This window comes from Papio anubis, chromosome 6 (genome assembly GCF_008728515.1).
Source record: "Papio anubis isolate 15944 chromosome 6, Panubis1.0, whole genome shotgun sequence".
Classification (NCBI taxonomy): domain Eukaryota; kingdom Metazoa; phylum Chordata; class Mammalia; order Primates; family Cercopithecidae; genus Papio; species Papio anubis.
Window position 1 is genome coordinate 63,285,124 of NC_044981.1, and position 25,670 is coordinate 63,310,793.

The 25,670-nt window shown below is 35.9% G+C and overlaps 1 protein-coding gene and 1 pseudogene across 2 annotated transcripts; one reads left to right on the top strand and one right to left on the bottom strand.

Moving 5' to 3' along the window:
* Window positions 1–21,875: 21,875 nt before the first annotated feature.
* Window positions 21,876–22,528, top strand: LOC110743089 (annotated as a pseudogene). Its single transcript, XR_002521598.2, has one exon. The product of XR_002521598.2 is annotated as a UPF0488 protein C8orf33 homolog pseudogene (transcript).
* Window positions 22,414–23,453, bottom strand: LOC101007107 (GTP-binding nuclear protein Ran). The gene is given in 2 exon segments (XM_009213082.4): window positions 22,414–22,932; window positions 22,934–23,453. Coding segments are annotated over 2 exon segments (387 nt in total). The 5' UTR covers window positions 23,153–23,453; the 3' UTR covers window positions 22,414–22,764.
* Window positions 23,454–25,670: the final 2,217 nt, after the last annotated feature.

A 25,670-nucleotide genomic window follows, 5' to 3' on the forward strand; every position in this document is an offset into this window, starting at 1 on the left:
ACACTAACATTCTGCCCACATAGTATTTTTTAAAATAAATGCTGAAGAGCCAATTAGCCCATCTGGCATGTAGGGGAAAAAATAGAAATGAATAGATGCCTAAGTAATAGATGTGGAATGAACAAGTACATATTCACTTCAGAATTCAGGTATCTCAAACAATGTCTACAACTGTCTTTTATGAATTAATATCAACCTCATTTTATTTAGCTGAAATGCAATGGAAATTGTTCTTTCTATAAAAATATAACAGTGGTCTTAAGAGAATATGATTTTGTTATACATCTGGATGTAACATATCTGCTATTGTGTAAGGATAACTTTGTTCTCTTAGAGGCATTTTAATAACAAATGAGTTATATATTGTCCATGTGATTTGTTTGTTTTAACAGTGTGTCACCAAAGGATTATGATCACAGAGACCCTAGGAATACATTTAAATACAGGTCATTAGCATCATAAAGAAAATGAGTTCTGGGTGCTGTATATTGTGTCTGTATGATGTTTTGATATTATACATATAAATACTCAATGGTAACTGAGCTCACCGGCTTATATTTCAGGATCAATGCCATAAAAGCCACTTTTCTCTACTGAAATTGATAAGTAGGAGATGTATATTTAATACAAATTTATTTTTCGCTATTGTAGAAGGAAATGAAAGGAGTTACATTATAATAATGTAAAGAATCTGTATAAAATGTACAAACCTTTAACTTTTCAAGCTGCAAATATACTGCTATACTAATATCAGGGTTTATTGTGGTTCCTTAGCAGAGGGCAAATTGTTTCTTTGCCTTAAAATATTGTACAACTATAACAGGTACAACAACCGTAGGTGCAGTAAAATTTTACTTATAAAATTAAAAACACCAATAAAAGATATCTTTGGGTGGATTTAATTAGCATTATGCCAATGAGTATATAATTTTATATAAATAAATAACATGAATATAGATAGATATCCATAAAATTTTCATTCTAAAATTATATTTTTACAGTAAAGGTTTTTTGGACTAAAACTTGGCTGACAAGCTTTCAGTCTATATGAGAAAGACATTTTAAAATTAGGCATAAAAATAAAACATTCTTTAGGAAAGCGTTTAAAATAAAAGAGCTTTGAAATTTTAGAATGCTTTCTTCTTTTTTTTTTGAAGAAAATTCTACACTATAAAATCATGGTTCTTAATTCAAACTGCACTTTCCCTGTAAGCAAATTTGAATAGATGGTAAGGACTATTACTTAGGTAATCAAAATAAATAAACTTGTTCAAAATAAAAGTGATATTATTGGTTAAAATTTTTTAGAGTGAATATATAAATTAATTAAATTAGTTAGAAAATTGTCCAACACTTCTCTTTGCATGAGTAGATAAAAGCTGAATAATAAAATAATAAGGATGTATAAATGGTATACCACAAAAATATGTGCCTACCTACAAAGAAAGTTTGGGGGAATGTGAAACTGCACAAATCATATTTTAACAAACGAGTGAGTCAAGTAAAAATAAAATAGCAAATATGCCTATAATCATAATAAACCGTGTCCATTACAACTGACTCCTACCCAAGGTTTTAATTTTCTTTAACCTAGGATATAACAGAATAAATGTAACCAAATAATGTTCAAATAACTATACTTTCAACATTACAGAAAATTGCAAGTCAAACAGACTCTAGGTCACAGAGTTGTATTCTAAATATACATTTAAGATTCACTTACTGTGACTCTGAAAGCATTTTCTCAGGCCAATATTTTAAAAAGATTGACTCAATCCTCTTTACTTGTTAACACTGTTTCCCCTTAGGCTGCACACATACTTTTGCCAATTGTTTTTAAATCATTTGTTATGGTCTGAATGTTTGTGTCCTCTAAATTTAATGTTGAAATCCTAATCCTGAAGGAGGTGGTATTAAAAGGTAGAGCATTGGGGAGGTGATTAGATTATGGAGTAGAATCCTAAGGACTGCGATTAGTGCCCTTACAAAAGAGACCCTAGGGAGATAGCTTGCACCTACCACCATGTGAGGACACAGTAGAAGTCAACCATCTGTGAACCAGAAAGCAGTCCTTCACCTTCACTAGCATTGAATTTTCCAGCACCTTAATCTTGGACTTTCAGCCTCCAGAACTGTGAAAAAATGAATTTCTATTATTGAAAAGCTACCTAGTTTATAGTATATTTTTACAACAGTCCAAATAGATTAATGCACCACTGGAGTACATGAGGGAGATGAGAGCAACAGTTCAGAGTTTCAGTCCCCACTCTGTTACTTGATGGTATGTAAAATTAAGCAATGTCTCATTATTTTATTTGTGAATATTAAATTATATTATCAATGGAGTAGTTTTAAAATATTTATTTTTATCATTAAAATAAAAATAGCAAGCATTTTAAAGAAAACAAAGTTGGAAACAGTAATTGTTCAAATATTATGTAAAGATTTATTTAATTTCCTATTATTTTATCAATATATTCTTATTGAAGACTATAGAGATTAAATGCACAGAAACAAAATTCTGAAATACAAAACTACAGTCACTATAGTCATATAACATCAATGAAGAACAAAATTTTTTGTTTGTTTTGTTTTTCTCTCTCTACAAGTAAATAGGAAATCCTGCCATGTTGAAAGGAATACAAACCAACATGGAGTAGAAACAAGAAATCAAGATATACGCTCTAGGGCAATAAGCGACGAATAAGGAATTTGATGTAAAATGGTTATTTAGCATGTATTATAGTTAGAGTTGCAATTGGATTTTATGCAGTTATGAGGGAAACCTGAAAAAATACCACTGAACAGAAATGAGATTTGATTTCAGAACTTCAGCCCAAATGCTATAAAATCTTTTGCATTTCTTGAACACGCCTTGTGTCTTTCTCCTAATTTTCCAGAGACCTTCTCAGTCAATATGGGTTCAGTTTACATAACTCTGTCAACTGAATAAAGTAAACATGTATGAGGCTTCTAAGTAAAGTGTCATCGTAAGCATTGCATTGAGATAAGATACATAAACTCAAGGATATAAAGAAACAATTTTTTTGTTGGTTTTGCTTTGGTTTTAAGTCAAAGGGAAGGTGTAGTTCAGGAGTGATAAATTGTAGACTGGTGACCAAGAAGACTTAAAACATATCTCAACTTCACTAAAGTCTTCCTGACTATAGGCTCCTGACCACCCTTTTCTTAGAGCACTTACTTCAGAAAACTTGCAAATGTTAATTTTGTATTTGTTGATGATGTAATTCTTCTACAACCCAGGAATATCTGTCTCAAATATCTGGGAATCATCAATTTGAAAAGTAATAAGAAAGAAAGAGCCCCTGTCTACTAGTTTCAGTGAAATTATAGGAGTCTTAGATAAATACCAACTAGTAAACACAAACGGCCTAATAACATTGCACAACCTATTTGATAACATCATTGTCTTTCAGTACTTTTCCAGTAGCTTCCCCTAGTGTTTAAGAATTTACCCAACTTGACCAGGTGCGGTGGCTCATGCCTGTAATCCTAGCACTTTGGGAGACCGAGGTGGACGGATCATGAGGTCAGAAGATCGAGACCATCCTGGCTAACACGGTGAAACCCTGTCTCTACTAAAAATACACACACACACACACAAAATTAGCCGGGCATGGTGGTGGGCGCCTGTAGTCCCAGCTACCCGGGAGGCCGAGGCAGGAGAGGCCGAGGCAGGAGAATGGCGTGAACCTGGGAGGCAGAGCTTGCAGTGAGCCAAGATTGCACCACTGCACTCCAGTCTGGGGAATAGAGCAAGACTCCGTTTCAAAAAAAAAAAAAAAAAAAATTTACCCAACTTTTGTTTTAGTAGAATTGAGTCATTTTTTCTCCTTCACAATAGTGTTGAATAAAGACTCCCTTGACTCTTTAACTGGTCTGGTAAAATTTTTCTTTAACACTCGGTGGAGAATATTATAAAACTAACCATCTCCTCTTCCTTTGTCTCTCGGCAAATGAAAAGAAAGTATAAATTGGTTAAATAAAACTGAAGAAGTAAAGAAAACACAGATTGCATTACTGCATCTCATGAAATGATTTCTATTTACTTTGTGATTAAACATAACTCAGCAGTCTCTTGTAGGTAGAAGATTATAGAGAAACTAAGTATCGATTTTAACTACTTGTTATTCATTGTATATGCATATATATTTAAATAACCAACATAAACAACACCCTGCTGGTGGAAGTGAAAAGAGTAAAAATCTGGTGTAGTTTACTAAAGGTTTAAGAGCTAGCATTTGTGCTTGATGGCTCCCTTTTAAATAGTGTTTAAATACTTACTTGAAGAGATGCATACAGATGTGCACTGCATCTAATTATTTAGTACACAGTCTACCACTGAGAGAAATTTTCCAATGTTTATAACTTCCATTCAAAACTCTGCAAAAACGATTTTATTCTCTTACTTGAAAAGTTCATATGCTAAAAGGAAGATTAGCATCTAAGGAAATAAGATAAAATTAGATATGCCATAAAAATCTTGTCACAAGAAGGGATAATGCCAGAAGAAACAGCAAGTGAGAATAGGTCAGTTTCCAAGTAGAAGTTCAAATTGTTCTATATTGTTTTCTTCTGATTATAAAATATATTTACCCTATATTTGTGAAAAATTTGAAATGCAGAGAAAATTCTAAAGAAAAAGAAAAAATATTTACATATTAATGTAACATACATGTATTGAAAAATTATGGTGTAATGAATCCTGTGTTTAACTCTATGGACCCTATAATAAATGATGATAGATGGACTCTGCCCCTAGCCACTTACATATAACAGTGGCAATATCCGGATAATGTATGTAGTGTCATATGATAATTGCACTTGGTTTTAGATAGGCTTCCTTAGGGAGATGAATCTCAAATTATTTCTTATAAAATAGGTAGTGGCTGATCAGATAGAAGAACAAATAAATTTCCAAAAATTTAGTTGCATTCTTTTTTTCTGACTTAGAGTATATTACATAACTCTCATATAAATTTTCCACCAAGGTAATGCCAATGTACTGCAATATAAGGCAAGAAGAATGGTTAATCCCATCATTATGTGCAATCAATTTTCCAGGGAGGAACTACTGTAATACAGCCACATCCTAGAGCCATGGAAGAAGGACATTCTTCCATTACGTACTCCTCTTGTCATCTTGTCCTGGCCTGAAGTGGAAAGGGTGGGAGCTATAAAGAAGAAATTCTGTAAACATTTAGGTCAGAGATTTAATTGGAAAGTTATAAAATACACCCCGTTTCCCACAATTTATCACCACACCAACATTGCATCATTGAACTAAAAATAGAGAGATGCATGATACAGACCCTTTTTCAACAAGAAGACTTAGGGGGAAGACTGTCTGGAAAGGAAGTAAACACAAGGACACTATAGGAATTTGAAATCTCTGACACTTACGGTTGTAGGAAACATTAAATCAACTCCTAGGCAAATTAACATAAAACTTTATACTATAGTTCTGTATTACTCAGTTTCTACCACCCAATGCAACATGTCTGGCCCTTAATAAAAAGTAACAAGGCTAACCAAACAGCAAAAACAAAAACATAGTTTAAAGAGTCAGAACAAGATTTAGATATGACACAGGTTTTAGAACTATTGGACAAGGAAGTTAAAGTAGGTATGATTAGGGCTTTTCTGGAAAAAGTAGATACCATGCAAAACAGATGGATATTGTAGACAAAGAGATGCAAAGCTAAGGAAAGATGAGACACAAATGTTAGAAGTCAAAATCACTGTAGCAAAAATGATGAATGCCTGTGATGGACCCCTTAGTAGACTAGATACAGCTGAGGTGAAAATCAGCGTGCTTAAGATATGTCAATAGAAACTTCTGACTAAAATGTAAGTTAAAAAAATAATGAAAAAGAAACCAAAACATTCAAGCATTTTGTCACAATTTCAATAGATGTAACATATGCATAATTGGAATACTATTGGGAACAGAAAGAATGAAGTAGAAGAAATACTGAAAGTGATAATACTCGAGAATTCTCAAAAAATAGTGAGACACACCAAAACAAAAATACAGAATGCTCAGAAAACACCAAGCAAAACAAACGCCACAAAAGCTATAATGAGTCATATTATATTAAAAATGCAGAAAAATAGTACCTTAAGCTAGAAGGGGGAAAATGCTTTATCTGTACAGTAACAAGAATAGAGAATTACGGAACACTTTTCATCAGTAATCATGGATGCAAGAAAAGTGTAGTGAAATATTGAAAGTGTTGGAAGAAAACAGCAATAACATCTGAGAAGTATATATCCAGCAAAATTATATTGTAAAAGTGAAGGGAAAATTAAAACTTCCTCAGACAAACAAAACGGGAGGTAATTCATCATCAAAAGACCTATCTTGCAAGAATTATTAAAATATTTTCTTCAAGTAGTATAAAAACGACATTGTTCAGAAACTTAACGGTACGTATAGAAAGGAAGATTTTGTTACAAGGTACCTGCACTACATATGAGGCATCATAGTGCTATTTGAAGATAGACTTAGATTACCTGTAAATGTACAAACAATAATTTTTTTTTTTTTTTTTTTTTTGAGACAGAGTCTCCCTCTGTCGCCCAGGCTGGAGTGCAGTGGCGCAATCTCCGCTCACTGCAAGCTCCGCCTCCCGGGCTCACGCTATTCTCCTGCCTCAGCCTCCTGAGTAGCTGGGACTACAGGTGGCCGCCACCAGGCTGGGCTAATTTTTTTGTATTTTTAGTAGAGACAGTGTTTCACCATGTTAGCCAGGATGGTCTCCATCTCCTGACCTCGTGATCCGCCCGCCTCGGCCTCCCGAAGTGTTGGGATTACAGGTGTGAATCACAGCGCCCAGCCACAAACAATAAGTTTTTAAAAAATAACTTTGCTGATATACCAGGGAAGAAGACAAAATTAAAGGAAAAAAAATTAGAAACAACAAATGGAACATACAGAAAACAATTACATACCATGGTAGATATTATCCCAAATGAATTAATAATTGTATCAATAATTACTTTAATTTCAAATTGTCTAAATATCCCAATTAAAAGACAGAGTTTTTCAGAGTGGTTTAAACAAAGTAACCAACTATGTGTTTTCTACAAGAAATCCATTTTAAATATAAAGACTCTGATAGGTTAAAAGTACCAAGATTAAAAAAATACCTACTATGCAAACACTAATCAAGAGAAAGGTAGAGTAGATATATGACTCAAATTAAGCAGATTTCAGAAAAAAAATGAAAATTATAAAAAAGAGAGGTGTTACCCAATAATAAAGAAGTCAGTTCTTCAAGAAATCCTATCCATCCTAAATATTTAAAAATCTAATAGTAGAAAATCAAAATACAATGAAGCAAAGACTAATAAAACTATTAGAAGAAATACACAAATCCACTATTTTAGGTGGACTTTTCAACATCCTCCTATCAGTAACCGATAGATTAAACATATGGAAACAATTGAGATTTGAAATTTTTGAAAGTAGGCTTTCTAATACACTCCCCAAATTAAATGCTTAGGTGTAAATCTAACAAAATGTAAGCAGGATGTACATGCAAAAATCTACAGAATTCTGACAAAAAGTCAAATAAAATCTAAATAAGTTGCGAGATATTCCATATTCACAAAATGAAAGACTTAATTGTGAAGTTGTCAATTCTTTTTAAACTGATGTATACATTTGATATGGTTTGGCTGCATCCCCACCCAAAATCTCATCTTGAATTGTAATGCCGATAACCCCCACATGTCTAGGGCAAGACCAAGGGTGGAGGTAACTGGGTCATGGGTGCAGTTCCCTACATGCTGTTCTCATGATAATGAATGAGTCTCTTGAGATTTGATGGTCTTATAAGATTCTGGCATTTCCCCTGCTTGCACTCACTCAGTCATGCCATCCTGTGAGGAAGGTGCCTACTTCTCCTTTGCCTTCTGCCATGATTGTAAGTTTACTGAAGCCTCCTCATCAATACAGAACTGTGAGTCAATTAAACCTCTTTCCTTTATAAAATATCCAGTCTCAGGTATTTCCTCATAGCAGTGTGAGAACGGACTAATACAACATTCAATGCAATTCCTCTCAAGATCCCAGAAAGCTATTTTGTAAACATAGACGAACTATTCTAAGTTTTATATGGAAGGTAAAAAGTTCTAGAATAGCCAAGAAAATAGTGAAGAATAACAAAGTTGAAAGACTTACACTTTCAGATTTCCAGGCATAGTTTATGGCTACAGATTAAAAGACAGTGTGGTATTGAAAAAAATGGATACATAAGTTAAGGCAATAGATTAGAAAGAGCAGAAATAGATCCACACAAATAAGTCATCAGATTTTTAACAAAAGAGTGAAATCAATTTGATGGAGAAAGGATAGTATTTTCAACAAATTGTGCCAGAAAATTAACAACCATATATTTGTTTAAAAGAGAGGCTTTACACTTCGCAAAAATTAACTCAAAATGAACTATGGAACTAAATGTAAAATTAAAAACTGAAATATTCTTGAAGAAAACATAGGAGAAAAACCTACATACCTTGGAATTGATTGTAAGTTTCTTAATACAAACCAGTAGAACAATCTATGAAGAAAACAATGATAAGGAATTTATTAAAGTTAAAACTGTCTGTTATGTGAAAAGCACATTTAAAAGAAGATTGAAAACAAGCCACAGACAGAGAAAATGTTTGCAAAAACACATAGCTGATAAAGAACTTGTATGAAAACACTCAAAGAACTCTTAAACCTCGTTAGTAAGAAAAGGCCAGTGCAATGGTTCACACCTGTAATCTCAGCCCTTTGGGAGACTGACAGGAGACTCACTTGAGGACAGAAATTTGAGATCAGCCTGGTCAACATAGGGAGCCCCATCTCAAAAAATAACTAAAACATAAAAATAAATAAATTAGCTAATCATGGTGGCATGCATCTACAATCCCAGCACACTTTGGGAGGCCAAGAACGGGAGGATTGCTTGGGCCTAGGAGTTTCAGGCTGCAGTGAACTATGATCACACCATGACATTTCAACCTGGACAACAGAGTGAGACCCTGTCTCTTAAAAAACAAACAAAGAAAAAAACCACGAAATTTTAGAAAAGGTTAAAGATCTGAACAGAAGGAACACCAAAGAAAATATATAGGCAGTAAATCAGCATGTAAAAAAATGCTCAACATCACTTGTCCAGAGAAACTGCAAATTGAAACAAGGAGCTAATACATGGCTATTAGATGGTTACAAAAAAATAAAATAAAATCCGCAATAAGAATAGCTTGTGAATATTCAGAGCAACAGGAACTCTTATTCATTGCAAGTGAGAATGCAAATTGATTCAGACACTTTTAGAAGACTGATAATTTCTAACAAAACTAAACACATTCTTACCCTATGAAATAAGAATTGCACCCTAGGTAGATGTTGAACTGACTAAAAACTTCTGTTCCCGCCAAAACCAACATTTTAGTAATTATTTATAATTCTATGAATTATTTATTATAAATAATACAATATAATACTATTAATTATTTATTATTATCCATAATATAATAGTTAATTATTGTTATTTATTATTTCATAGTATTATTTATAATACTATGAAATATAACAAAACTCAGAGAATAGTGTATTAACTGGCAAAATCAATAAATCATAATAATGTAATCAGGCCAGGTGCAGTGACCCATGCCTGTAATCCCAGCACTCTGGGAGGCTGAGGCGAGTGAATCACTTGAGGTCAGGAGTTCAAGACCAGCCTGGCCAACACAACAAAACTCTGTCTTTACTAAAATTACAAATATTAGCTGGGCATGATGGCATGTCCCTGTAATCCCAGCTACTTCGGAGGCTGAGACAGGAGAGTAGCTTGAACCTGGGAGGTGGAGGTTGCAGTGAGCCAAGATCACACCACAGAGTGAGACTACATCTCAAGAAAAGAAAATAATGTAATCAACTAAAATTTGGAAGGAAAATTATTTAATACATTTACTGCAAAAAATTACTGGAATTGTATTTTTAGTATAATAGAGAAACAGACACGAGATTCCTGAAGTTTGATAGAAAACAAAAAAAGTACCAACTATAGTAGATGCTCTAATGTACCAATCAGATCCACAATCACAATAGAAAAGGGAGTTCCTCTTCTACCTCATGGTAGTGTTGATGAAAAAGCCTTCAGACAGACCTTGAAGACTTTCAGATATCAATCTTCTTTGAGGATTTCCTCCACAGAAAAAAACCACCTTGCCCAAGTTCTTGCCCCCTTCCCCATACAATTTATATCTAGTGACTGATCAATGTGAGGTGTAATGCCAAATAGTTGCTCAAACTGCATCAACTCTGTAACTGTATCCCAGCTGCAGTGATTTCCGTGAAGTTGGCTGAGAGCTTCATCATAGTTTACTCTCTCTTTCCACCAAATTCTACTGTCATCCTCTGTCTTTCACAAATATTAATCTCAAGAGCACTCCCTGATAGACATTAAACTCTAACTTTTGTTTCTTAGACTGCTTTTCAGGGAACTCAACCTGTGAAAGTTATTGTCAGCAGTGATATGGGAAAGCAATGTAAGATGGGCTTTTGAAGCAGATCACCTGATGTAGTGGTAAATGAGGACCTCTTCATTGGTGGTAGATGAGGCACAAATAATCCTCAGTAAAATGTAGCAGTGAAATTGTTAAATGAACTGCTTTCTCTTGTATACAAAGGGAAATGCATTTGCTGATTTGAGGTTTTAGGTATTTGAAAACTATGGAGGAAATAATTACTACATAGATAGTAGAATTGACTCATGCTGAACTTACTTGATGCTCTGGTAAAGGAATCAAAAACTGGGAGCTATTAACTCAATTAAAAGCTATGTATAAAAATCAGAAGATTATCTTGGTAACATGAAAAGAGGCTCTCATCTCCTGCAGTAGGAGGGCATTTCTCAGGAGATTCAAAAAAGTCTGAAATCTCAAAGGACGGAGATGAGTAATAGCCAGGTCAGGGTCTTAGTTGGGAAATAAAAAAGCATAACTCTAGATATTTGAATTAAGGCACCCCCAAATCTTTTAAGTCCCATAATCCGCTGGATCCTGAGAGTCCTTTAAATTTCTCAACTATTTCATAGCAGAACTAACGCTCTTGACTTTATTCAAGATTATACAGAGCTGTCTCCCCTATATGACTACACATACTCCACATCCTATCCTACCAGGCCAATATGAAAAGTCACAAAATACCAAGCCAGGGACTTTCTAAGCTAACTAACAAGGAGATAACCTTTTCCCAATGTAGCTATAGGACATAGACATGCATAAGCATATGCTAAAGGAGTAATGATGGATCAAGGGAAGTTGGAACATTCACTTGAGTAAGAGTATTTTTCAATATGGAAGCCCTCTTTATGGATACAGAATTTATTGCCTTGATCAGTTTCCAAAATAATAGTGCAAACATGCTGCTAGAATGGCACCTAGAAACATGAGACACAATGCCCCTACACCAATGAGATAGAATTGACATAGCAAATAGTGGAAAAAAGGGATAAAAAGCAAAGAAGTATCATGTCTGAGCAGATACATTAAGCTGAAAACTCACCATATGGTTTATTTCATAAAAAGGCTTGAACACTGTATCATCATATCATTTCTAACGTGATAAGAAATGTCCTGGTGAGGATAAAGCAATATCACTAAGAAGTTTAGTAGTGGTTCTCCTTGGTAGTCCAGGGATGACCATAAGATAATTTGTCTGAGAACTGGGCTTAGAAATGGGAATTATGCTCCAAAAAAAAAAACAAATAACAAACAAAAACAGAGTCCAGGTGATGATACTAAACTATAAGAAACCAAATATATAGAATTATTGTAATAATAAGAAGTAAAGTCCAAGGGACAGCCAAAGAGAGCTGACATTTAGAAAACTAAATACGTAAAAATCCCTAGACTCAGAAGAGTGTTGCTCAATCTGCACAATAAGGAATTACTAAGGATGGGTGGGCAACAAGCTGAGGGCAATGTTCCTAACAGAGACTCATAAGCCATTATCCTGTTTATAGACTTGAGCAAATTTTATAACTGGACCGCATTTAATGAGAGGCCAGGTCTTTAGGAGTAAGGATCTTAAAACACTGTGGCAGTGTACATAATATTGATTCTCTAATAATTCCCTAAAACAACTTCCAACTAATGATTTGGGTAACTGACCATTTGGAAAAATGATTATTCAAGTATTTTAAAACTTTTTGGACACAGTGTTCTATTTGATATTTACACCTGGAGATCAGAACATTGTCATGGGCCCTGTTAGAGTGGAGGTATATGGAAGTGAGGTAACAAATGGAGTCCAGGCCAAGGTTCATGTCACAGTGGGTCCACTGAATGTGTAGGTTCACCTGCTAGTCATTTTCCCAATCTTCAGATGTATTGTTGCAATAGACATATTTGGCAGTTGTCATAGCCTCTACAGTGGGTCATAGACATTCATAGTGAGTGGGAATCTCTAAAATTATCTCTCCCAACTACTGGCCAAATAATATCATACTCCACGCAGAATGGTAAAAATTAGCACCACCCATAAAGACCTAAAGAATGCTGGCAAAAATGGCCCACTTTATTTTATTTTATTTTATTTTTTTATTTTATTTACCAGTTTGCCCTAAAAAAATCACACAGATCCTGAAGATGTGTCTGTGTTTGCAAGACACAGATGATAGTGACTGCATACCCAACCACGAAGTAGCATTGATTACTACCTCTAATGCTAAATATGGTATCCTTGCTACAGCAGATTAATACCTTCTCAAGTATGTGATATGTGGCTATTGATATGATGAATGCATTTTCCTATGGTGTAAGAAAACAGGATCAGCAATCCTTCACATTTCCTTGAAGTGAAGGACTGTGTGTATTCCAAAATTTTTCCTTAGGCTATTTTAACCTTCCGTCTTTTGTAACAGAATCTTATCATATCTGGATACTTGAAACATCCCACAGAACATCAAGTGGTCTCCTATATTAAAGACACAATGCAGAGCAAAAAAGACTAGCACACTAGAAATCTTGGTAAGACACAAATATTGCAGATATTTGGCTATAAACCTTATAAAATGCTATGGTTTTAATGTGTCCTCAAAGTTTATATGTTGGAAACTTGATCCCCAATGTGGTAGTGTTGGGAGGTATAGCCTAACGGAAGGTGATTGAGTCATGAGGTCATTGGCTTCTTTAGTGGATTAATACCACCATTGTAAGAGAGTGTTTGTTATCACTGGATGGAGTTTCTCATAAAATAACATGTTCAGCCCCCTCTTCTTCTCTCTCCTAGCTTATGTGTGCCATTCTGCCTTTCATCATGGGATGATGCAGCAAGAAAACCCTGGCCAGATTTTGGCCCCCTATTCTTATACTTCCCAGACTTCAAAACTGTAACCCAAAAAAATTATGTTTATTTTAAATTACCCAGTCTGTGATATTCTGATCTAGTAGCACAAAATTGACCAATACACAAATATTTAAAGACCTGGCATAATAGAAATTGTTTTTCTTTTTATAAATTCAGTAGTCTGAGGCATGCACAGACATCCCTTCCATAGTAAAGAACAAATAATTGCATTTTGCACCTCCCACACAATTCCAGACACAATACTGTCTGGAAGGGTTATTTTGGTTATGGAAGTAGTATATTTCACACCTGGGAAAACTGGGTCAAAAAGTAAAGCAATCCATATGTAAAAAAAAAAAAAAATCTGCTAGCTTTAGTAGGGTGCAGTGTAGAAATCCTTGGTTATGTCTGACCTGCCAAGTTTTAAAGTCAGATAGACCTAGTGCCACTACTTATAAAATGGAAGCACCATATGCATGACCAGAGGGCACAGGCAAGCTACAGAGTGGGCAGTTCAAAACACTATGTCACATACCATTGTTGCATCAGTGTCTCTTCCTCACACCTGCATGGGAAACTCTTTATGACTCTGAAGGAAGAGATAAAAGACCAAATTTGGTTAATTAATAGGTCAGGTTAGTACGTAGGTGCAGTCCAAATATGGATGGTTATTAAACTAGAGTTTTACTCAGGGAAGTCTTGAAAGACATTGGTAAAAAAAAAAAAAAAAAAATCTTCCAGTGGGCAGAGCTTTGTCTTGTGCACCTGTTCATCCAGCGTGTGACAAAGGAAGTGATTAAAGGTTAAAGTATATATGGATTCATTAGAAAATCAGGGTCATGAAAATATGAGGTACAGGCAGGTGGTTGGACATATGGGAGTGAGTATACGTGAGGACATTTGTATTGCATGGTAACATGCAATGTATATCTTAAAAGTTTTTTTTTTTTTTAATATATGGTACAGTGTCTCAAGTAGGTACACTAGTTTGCTCCTGTAAACTGGGTCTGAAAGCAGAAGTGGTTCCGCTTACCATCACTGCCAATAACTCACCTGAAGAATCTATGCTTCCCATCTAGTCTCCATGAATTCAGAAGTTCTGGTTCTCAAAGAGAGAACATGTCCACCAAAAGCACTGCAAGAATCCCATTGAATTACAAGTCATAGCTGCCACTTGAGATTTTGGAATTTTCATGAGAGAAAATCAGCAGGGAAGAAGAGTCGACATCTTGGTATCAGTAATTAAGGTGATAGAGAAGCAACTGAAAACATGGATGGCGTTACACAGTGGAAGCTGAAAAAATAGGTTTGATATATAGATAATTCACTTGTGTACTTCTTGGTGCTCTCTTGCCCATTTGACAGTAAGTGAACAAGTGTGGACACCCTGTTTGAGAAGGGTACTCTGACGAAGGGTACAGATAATTTAAGGATGAGAATTTGAATCACACCATGAAGAAGACCATTAAGACCAGTAGGGGTGCTACCTGAGGATGAGGCAAATATAGAATGGATAGAAGATAAGAAAGTGGGTGAATATAATTTACAGTCTTGTGACCAGTAACAGTAGCTGGGACTGTAGTTCATCCTACTCATCTTTCTTTTCTAAGATTCTTTCAGGAAGAGAAGCACTCTGGAATACTAGAGGAACTACTTAAACTCCTGCAGAAGGAAGTGGATCTTAGCAACATAAGAATCACCTGTGGTGGTACCTGTGATACCCCCCCTCCTGAAAAAAGCCAGCACTAATTTGGAGTGACGAAGCACATAGGGCACAGAATTTAAGGCGATACACCCTCTCAAATGAGGGTGAGCATTTCCTTGAATTTGTTCCCTAGGCACTTCAGTCGATTCACCCTAGTCCCTGCTTGTTCCAGAATTGTCTTTGAAAATGGAAGATTTATCCCTTAGCTACTGGGAAAGTTGTCAGAAGAAAATCTTTATCTGTCAGCAATCCTTAGGATGGGCTTTGGTTGAAAAAGTGGCCATCCAAAAGTCATAACCGCTACCATTGGCAGCCCATAACCCAAAACTACCGATCCACTAAAAAATGTAAATGCCTGGCTTCCTCTCCCCAACTCAAGACAATTCTGTTGGGACATCTCGGCATCAAAGCTTACTGTGTGGTGGCTGAAAGCTTCACTGAGACTGCATCACAGCTCAAATTTTTCTTCATCTTAATACTGCTTCCTTACCCTCCACACAGGTGTTCATCACAAGAGCAATTTCTAATTACTTTCCTTTTCACTGACTTGTATTTCAGGGTCTACTTCTTGGAGGAAATCTTGTGAAACCAAAAATAAATAACAAATACATTATGTTGTTCTGTTAATAATTTTCAGGAGTTTAAGGTGAAAACTATTATCACTCATCAAAACATCCTTACTGGATCCACCCAATTTTATTCATTGTGATTTTTCTTAAGTTTTGACTTGAATATTCCTATGTAATTTTTCCCTCTCATTCTCCCCACCTCCCTTCCTCTCCTCTCTCTTCTCCTCCTCTCTCTCCCTCAGTTTCTCTTTTCCTCCCCTTTTCTTCCTTTTTTTCTTCTTTTTCTAAAGGTGGCTACATGGCTATGTACTATATGTACTATGTACATGGCTATGTACTATGTACTATAGGCAGTTCTCAGATCAAAACAGGAACATTGTACATCTAACTATAACTCCATTACAGGTACAATCTACATTGCTCCAGTGCCTGGATATAGTCAGCCTTAACATTAAATATAAAAGCTATTTAATTTGCTACAACTTGTAAGTCTATAAGGACATATGAACTTATTCAGGTAAATCCTCCTTATGAGGAGAATTCCTCTCTTTCTCTCATATGTATGTAACAGTGATCTCTTGACCTATTTCTTATGTAATTTTTATGCCCCATTTTTTCAAGATTCTATGTACAGACAACATAAATATGAGCTAAAGTTGAATAGCTAGATGTAACTAAATTGACAATCTCCCCAGAATAAAACTAGTTAGGAAAAGATTTGCTCTCTGGACTGAATAATTAAGAAAATGCTCTACTTATTTTAGGCTAAGCTAGCTTGGAGAACATGACCATGGCTTGGAGCAAGTTTCTTGCTAGATTTCATGTACTGTGGCTGTTCAAACACATACAGCACAGCATCAGAGCATATCTGATTCCTATTATCCCTTCTAAAAATTCTGCCTATATACAGCCATAGAAATTTATTGGATTGTATCTAGGTGATAAAATATGGTTAGATGCATTCATACAAAGCCTTCATTAATATTCTAGTAAGTCGTATCTGTGACTTTATATGTGTCCGATTATGGAGTCCTTTATAAAAATATATATTTATAGTGTGGTTTGAAGTTAGCTTTTACAAAAATCAATAATTTTTGTTCAAAAATTATTTTTTTGCCTATCACATTGTTTTGAAAATCAGATTTTTAGAAGACTGGACTATGAGACTTAGTGTGATGTAGTTATTATTTTAACCATTCAGGAAAAAAAAAAAAAAAAAGTAATGTTGCTTCATGATTTTATTTCAAGTAATCCCCCAGGAAAGATTGCAGAAAAGAGCATGGGTTCTAGTGAAAATATAAGCTCTTAGCTTTGTTAATCAACCAGAAAAAATTGAAAATGTTTCTGTTATAAAGCACAAAAACAGATTTTCTGTTTATAAAAAAAATGCAATCTAGACTCTGAAATTTTTAACTTGAAAGTTGTAACCATTATTTGAATTTTCTCCTGCTTTGCAGTTAGTCATAGATAGACTTACAGAGTCAGAGTAGATGAAGTTTGGCTTAGTTGACCATATAAAAAATTGGATATTTGCCAGTTGCCACTCTGAATTATCCTGACATTTGAAATGTTTATTCAAACCAAAATTATTTTTCAGCAGGTGCAGATACCCTTATTTACCAGATAAATGAGCTCTTCCTTTTCCCTTGTCTTTTAATTATCCTTTAGCAAATGTCTTTTAGGTGCTACCCATCTCTCCAGTCAGTGGCTTGACAAGAGAAGAAAATCAGTAGATCTATGTATCATATGACAACGCTTAAGGGCTCTGCCTGTATTCATTAAAGGTGATTCCTGTTTATATTTCCAGCTGAGACTGTGAAAGTCTGGCATGAGTAAAACTTTTACTGAGAGGTCTTACATCATAAGGAAATTGGTTTTAGCTTTGTTCATATTTTTAAGAGAATTATACTACTATTCTAAGCTCTGTGAAGGTTAAGACAGTGTTTAATTTGGTTGTTGTTGTTTATTTTTATATCCTCAGTGCCTTACACAGTGATATCCAGCAGATGCTCAGTGAATACATGACACTCAATGAATATATGACTTCTTTTGATTTATCTTCAAAAGTTGAGTACTGCTTTAGAATTCGATTCAGATTCCACTCTATTTTTTTTTTCAGTCCCTCTATACATCATGTAGTTTTTGAGCTGTGGTCACATATATTTACTCTTTAAGTCTCCCCGAAATGCTTCAAAGGAAAGATATTCTTGAATTTAAGATTAGACATAAGAAGCACAGCAATAGTATGTGATGGCCTCAAGTGATCACAGTCAGGATACAAACCCAGGTTTTTATTAAATTAGTACTCTGTGATCTTTCCATCAAACTGTAATGGTTTCTCTTTTTTTGTGAGAATTTTGTTTTCTTTTTAACATTTTTTAAATTTAATTTTTTGTAGTTACATAGTAGGTAGATATATGTATATATGGTACATGAAATGTTTTGATGTAGGCGTGCAATGCCTAATAATCATATCATGGAGAATGGGTTATCTGTCTTCTCAAGCATTTATCCTTTGTGTTAGAAAGAATCCAATTATATTATTTTAGTTATCTTAAAATGTATAATTAAATTATTATTGACCATAGTTATCTTATGTACTACCAAATACTTTCTTATTTATTTAACTATTTTTCTTTTACCCATTAACCATCCCCACCTGCTCCTCACTCCCACTGCCACTACCAGTACCCTTCCCAGCCTCTGACAACCCTCCTTCTATTGTTTATCTCCATTAGTTCAATTGTTTTGATTTTTAGATCCCACAAAATAAGTGAGAACATGCGATGTTTATCTTTCTCTGCCTGGCTTATTTCACTTCACATAATGACTTCCAGTTCCATCCATGTTGTTGCAGATGAGGATCTCATCCTTTTTTATGGCTGAATATGTAATGGTTCCTGAAAGGAATACAGGGAGTCTAAAAAAGATATGAATGCACTATTTTATTTAATATTAAGGAAGTTATGGAATGGCAACATTAAGGTAACAAAAGGAGAAAACTTTGATGGAGTTAGGTTTTAAAAATAAGGAGAGGGAAATAGAGATAGGACTAAAGGACTCAAAGTTAAAAGGTGTAAGACATGAAGATCTTGGAATGACAATCTACTAGTAGGTGGAAACGTTCAGAAAATATATAATTGAAAGGTGGAAGTAAAATGCTAAAATGAATCTTTGGCAAAATATAATAGTTTAGAAAGAATGTGATAAAAATGCTTTGGAAATAACCTATGGTAGAAATAACTAGTTGTAATTTTCTCTTCTGTCTCACTCTGAGCAGCAAATGCTTTCAAGTTCTTCATTATGTCCACAGGAGATTCAGACTCCCATATAATCTCATGGTGGTTGTATTAGTCAGGATTCTCTAGAGAGATGGAACTAATAGGATTCTAATAGAATATATATATATATATATATTCTGTTAGAAAATCAGGAAACCTATGTATCATATGACAACGCTTAAGGGCTTAGATATAAGATATATATCTCATATCTATATCTATCTATCTATATCTATATCTATCTGTCTATCTATCTATATATAAACATAGAGAGAGAGAGAAAGGAGAGAGAGAGAGAGAGAGAGAGATCTAAAGAGGAGTTTATTAAGTATTAACTCACATGATCACAAGATCCCATAATAGGCCATCTGCAAGCTAAGGAGCAAGGAGAGCCAGTTTGAGTCCCAAAACTGAAGAACTTGGAGTCCTATGTTCAAGGGCAGGAAGCATCCAGCAGGGGAGAAAGATGTACGCTTGGTGGCTAGGCCTGTCCACTCTTTTTTTTTTTTTTTTTTTTGAGACGGAGTCTCGCTCTGCCACCCAGGCTGGAGTGCAGTGGCCGATCTCAGCTCACTGCAAGCTCCACCTCCTGGGTTCACGCCATTCTCCTGCCTCAGCCTCCCGAGTAGCTGGGACTACAGGCACCCACCACCTCGCCCGGCTAGTTTTTGTATTTTTTAGTAGAGACGGGGTTTCACCGTGTTAGCCAGGATGGTCTCGATCTCCTGACCTCATGATCCGCCCGTCTCGGCCTCCCAAAGTGCTGGGATTACAGGCTTGAGCCACCGCGCCCGGCCGCCTGTCCACTCTTTTCACATTTTTCTGCCTGCTTCATATTCTAGCTGTGATGGCAGCTGATTAGAAGGTGCCCACCCAGATTAAGGGTGGGTCTGCCTTTCCCAGCCCACTGACTCAAATGTCAATCTCTTTTGGCAACACCCTTACAGACACACCCAGGATCAATACTTTATATCCTTCAGTCTGATCAAGTTGACACTCAGTATTAACCATCACAATGTTATTGAGAAGGGTCTTTAATGTGTGTTCTGGTTTTGGGGTTCTAAACCTCTGCCTGAGTAAAAATCAATCTCTGCTTTGCTTATGAGTGCTATAATTTCTCCCAAGTCAACTGGTCTCTTACTTTCTTTTCTATAGCATATACAGCTTCACCAGACTTACTGAACTCTTGGGTATTTTGATCATCTAACACTTCTCTTTTTTGCGGATCCCCATTCTTCTCTCATATGAGGCTACCACAGAACGTATTTTCTAGGGCCCTCCCTCTTTTGATACCCTAACTTGAGCTACACAGGCCAACATGGTCTTCATGTCACTCTTTCACCCTATGTGTTAGACAACATGCCATGTAAGTATACTTTTACCCCTAATTTACTCTGGCAACTTTCAGATCTCAAATTCTGACTTTGCCATTGCCTAAGAGTTTAACTAAAACATAGGAGAATCTGACTGACTTAACCCATATCATATTCCCACTTACCTAACTTTCTAAAGAAAATAAAATAAGCACTCTGAGTATTTCTACCTCCAGCAGGGCCTGAGCTTGGTTGCACTGTGGTCATTTGGCTGAATGCTACACTGCCAATGTAGGAGAATGTCACAGCACTCCGTCGCTACATAAGGCACAGATGCATGATGGAGATACTAATGTTGGAGTTACAGGAAGTATGAGGACTCAGTAATAAATAACATTATGAGTATAAGAGATAGCATCAAATATTCAGGAATTCTATTTTTATTGTGGCCGTTGAGAGCACCATGTAGAACCTTGCTATAAATGTCTTTCCATTTTAGAATCTGATTCTACTTCAAACATTTTTTTTTTTAATTTCTACTTCTAGGATTTGGCTGACAAACACCTTGTTGGTTTCACAGATTTAGATTCTCCCATAGATAGAAGAACCTCCATATTGTTGCAATTTGGCTGGGGAGTCCAATTTTACAACTCTTGTCCTATTGTCACAGCAAGCTTAGAATGTATTTCAGATTGTTTTCATTTGAAATTAATAAACATTAATAACAAAGTACTTTTAATTAATAGTAACAGCTGAGTTTTATAAACATCCATTTTGTCCTCTTGTACACTAATGGGAGATATAAGTACACTGAACAAAGTTTTCAGTTTTACAAAAGTCAAACCTGAAAGTATGAATTGCTCATTTTCTTTTTTCTGACCCTTTCTAGACACTATGTTACTAACATCTCTCTTCCGAGAATAGAATGAAAGAGTATCATTCAAAACGGTTTGTGCTCAGATGTAAGCAGCTCAGCATAGATAAGTTCTTCTATTGTCTAAGCTGGTGGGAAAAGTAATTTATGCTGTGGTTTCTGCAGGAAATATGTTGTACCAACCAGTGGGCACATGTCTCATGCCTTGGCCTTTAAAGTGTGTTCAGCCATCATGCCAACATTCAGCAGTCAGTGGGAAAAATGAGGAATTATAGGTTAGGTATGTATGAAATATATTTGGTAAATAAGATTTCAGTAGTTCTGTCTTAGAACCTATAGAAAATATTCTGGATGCTGCTGCAACAGAGATTTTGACTTTTATAAAATGCTGTAAGACTATTAATTTATTTTTACTGATTGTAATGTTATTTTTAAATGTTATAACTTTTTAGGTAGTAGTAAAAATATAAAAGGACATATTTAGTGAAAAAAATCACACATTAAGTTTGTCTCTTCAAATATATTGAAAATAAATGAATTACTGTCTTCAAATGTATGCTGACATTTATTATCCACCATGGCACCAGAGTGACATCATTAATCACATAAAGCTCATAAGACACCGAATTTTGCAATTTGCCTATATAATAAACCTACTCATGTAACCCTGAACCTAAAATAAGTTTTATATATATATATATATATATATATATATATATATATATATATATATATATATATGAGACTAGGTTTTTAAAAAAAGAAACAAAAAGACCATAAGAAACAAAAATGCTGAAGCAATATTAGCATCTGATTCACATGTTAGAAATTATTATAAAACAGGGAGGCGACTGCGACGCATGGCGGCGAGCGGTGTGGAGAAGATGCGCGGGTGGCGGGGCCTTGCACTGCGGCGGCCCTCCCGCACCCTCGTGCTGCCCTCCTTCCTCCAGGCCCTAGGACCTCATGCCGGGGAGGCAGCGTGGGCCCCAGGCCCGGGTACTCACTGCGCCTCCCGCAGACGCCGGCTTTCCGGCGCGGTTTCCAGCGCCGGGAATCCTTCCACTGTCTGTCTCTGCCGCGCAGTAACGCCGACCCCAGAGCGCACCCGTTAGGCGATGAAGGCACAAAAGAAGAAGAAAACCCGGAACAGGGCCTCGGTGGCAAATGGAGGCGAGAAGGCCTCAGAGAAACCCGCCCCAGAGGAAGTTCCCGTGCAAGCAGTTGGCCCAGGGATTGGCTTGGTGCGTGGAGCGACTGCAGCTGGGTCTCAAGAGGCAGAAACCCACCCCGACACGAATATTTGAAATACAACTTTATTCTGATTCTAAACGAAACGGAATGGGAATGACAGTAACAAACAAGATTTCACCACTGAATATTGTGATGTGACTGTAGCAGTCTTATATTTGAAACTCAAGGAATCAACTGCGTTCCAAAACAGCTAAATATGCAGGTCCAAACAATGAAGGTATTTTTTAAACTGCCACATTCACTCCAAAGCCCACTCATTTCCTTCAGCATCCCACAGATGAAGCACATGTTCCGCTTAGCTAGATAATAATGAGGTGGCACACACGCTGCACTGCTGACATCACAGGACAGCTGCCTATAAAACTAGACTTCTGACGCTGGGCTCCAGCTCCATTCTCACAGGTCATCATCCTCATCCGGGAGAGCAGTTGTCTGAGCAACCTCTAAGTTGTGCTCATACTGTGCTGCCAAAGCTGCGTCCATGACAACTTCCAGTGAGGCAAGAGCAGGCATGGCAACAAATTCCAAGTTAGGGTCTCCAGTGAGCTTCCTAGCAAGCCAGAGGGAAGGGCTTTTCAAAGTTGTAGTTACTTTTGGCAGATATGTCGTAGTACTGAAGATTCTTCTTTCGGTGGAAGACAATGGATTTCGCCTTCACTTTCCTGTCCTTAATATCCACTTTGTTGCCACACAACACAATGGGGATGTTTTCACACACTCGTACCAGATCTCTATGCCAGTTAGGCACATTCTTGTAAGTAACTCTCGATGTTACGTCAAACATTATGATGGCACACTGGGCTTGGATATAATAGCCATCTCTCAGTCCGCCGAATTTCTCCTGGCCGGCTGTGTCCCATACATTGAATTTAATAGGTCCTCTGTTGGTGTGGAACACTAGGGGATGAACCTCAGCACCCAAGGTGGCTACATACTTCTTCTCAAATTCACCAGTCAAATGACGTTTTACGAAGGTCGTTTTTCAAGGACCACCATCACCAACCAATACAAGTTTGAACTGGACCTGGGGCTCTCCCTGAGCAGCCATCGCGGCGTTCCTTCCAGAAGCGTCTCCGCGCCCGTCCGACTCATCTTTTTTTATTTTATAGCAATAAATGTAGAGTTATCTAAATACAAAAAAAAAAAGAAAAGAAATTATTATAAAACAATTGCATTCAAAGACATGATTTAACATCCAGCTACAGAAGTTGTGTATAGGAAAAGTACAATTTTTCACTTAGATTAAAGGCCCATGGTTCTAAATGACTTCTGCACATTTTTTATTAAAAGTTTTAAATGCATTTTTATAATATGAAATGATGGCTATTAAGGTATTAACTACAGAAGCAGAAGAATACTTTTCAAATAATTAAAATGTCAAAATTCTGTAAGTGTTATCAGGCAACTAAATAGAATATTAGTTATTTTTAAGATTAGCTTGACTTTTATGTTTTAAGAGTTGACACAAACTGCAGATATTATTGTGATTGTACTATTGCAAAAAAAGTTAAATTCAATATTGAAGATAAAATTGTCTTTATAGTGATTATATAAATACACATTTTATTTAAGCATATTGTCATGGTAAAAGCAATAATCTTACTAAATTAAGAAGGTTTCAGAGCAGAAATATACTTAAAGTTGATTACAGTAAATATATACATGTATAATTATATTCACATAAGCTTTAATAATCGATCCATTAAAATCCAAGTTTACAGATGTAAAATGTTTAAAACATTATGTACATAAAGAAACTGAACTAAAATATTTTGTGATATTTGATGTAAAATTTCATAAGTATAAAAATACATAATCAGCAAGACAGTATATCATTTGTTGTTTTAGGACCATCTCTAAGATTATAGAAAAGGCTAGGCAGTTGAAAAACTACTTTGTATATTAACTTAAATATCATACAGCGGTATTGGATCTCATTAGATCTATCTAGGTTGTAACCCTACTATTTTAATCTACTGGGTACCTTATAAAGTAATACTTAGATTTAATCATTGATAACATTAGTCTGGAATTTCTCTACTTTTGAATGATAAGGATGTCAAAAGTAGTTAATTAAAAAGATGCTAATACTGCTCTCACCTAAGTGCATTCTCCTGACTTTTAGTCAAGATTCCTGGGTTCTCATGAGTCCTACACTACCATTAATGGCAAGAATTTAAGATTTTGCCATGAAAACCACAGAAAAAATTCATTTGTTGCCCTTTTTCTCAAAAGTCAAAATATATATTTATAAAAACATTTATTTATGTTTTAATTCTTATCCTCCACCCTCAGTGAAATAATCTTTAAACATAGACCATTTCTCTTAAAATATTGTACTCCTCTCATTCAAAGGGAGCATTAATCATAATCACATGAGCAATTTTCCATGTCTGGACCAGTAAACTAGATTTCCTCAAGGTAGTTACTCAAGTTATTCTGTAAAAAATATGCCCCCTCCCTAACCAGAACACTACAAGACATGTGCACTGCTCTGAAGAATGCCAAGGAGCAGTAATTATACAGATGTGAGGGTGATCTGGCTAAAGCATCTGGTACCCAGTGATCCATGATGCTCCATGTGTGTTCGTCTGGAACCACTTCGCTTAGTCAATGAGGACCAGACAATAATATATAAATTGCAATAACATACAAATTGTTTTTCTTCTAGAACTCCTAAGATTGAAAAGACACCTAGGCACAAAAGAAACTCTCATAATACACCCCCATTAGAATCCCCATGCTCAGCTACACAACAGTTGATATTCCTCTCATTCAGCATATTCTCTCAGTGTGTCAGATGTGATGAGCATTAAAGCATAACTGCAACAAAGAGGTTTCCTCTTTCTTTTTTATTTTATTTTATTTTTGACAGAGTCTTGCTCTGACGCCCAGGCTGGAGTGCAGTGGCGCGATCTCAACTCACTGCAACCTCCGCCTCCCGGGTTCAAGCAAATCTCCTCCCTCAGCCTCCGGAGTAGCTGGGATTACAGGGGCATGCCGCCATGCCTGGCTAGCTTTTTGTATTTTAATAGAGAGGGGGTTTCACCGTGTTGCCCAGGCTGGTCTAGAACTCCAGAGCTCAGGCAATCTGCCTGCCTAAGCCTCCCAAAGTGTTAAGATTACAAGCATGAGCCACCAAGCCCGAACCAAGAAGTTTCCTCTTTCATTCATTCACTTAGTCAAGCAGTCAGTAAGTTTCTACAGAGCACCTAAAAATGTTACCTACTTTACCAGAACCAAGAATATTATATTGCATAAGAAAAACTTGGTTTCCATCCTTCTTGTTTAGTAAATAGAGT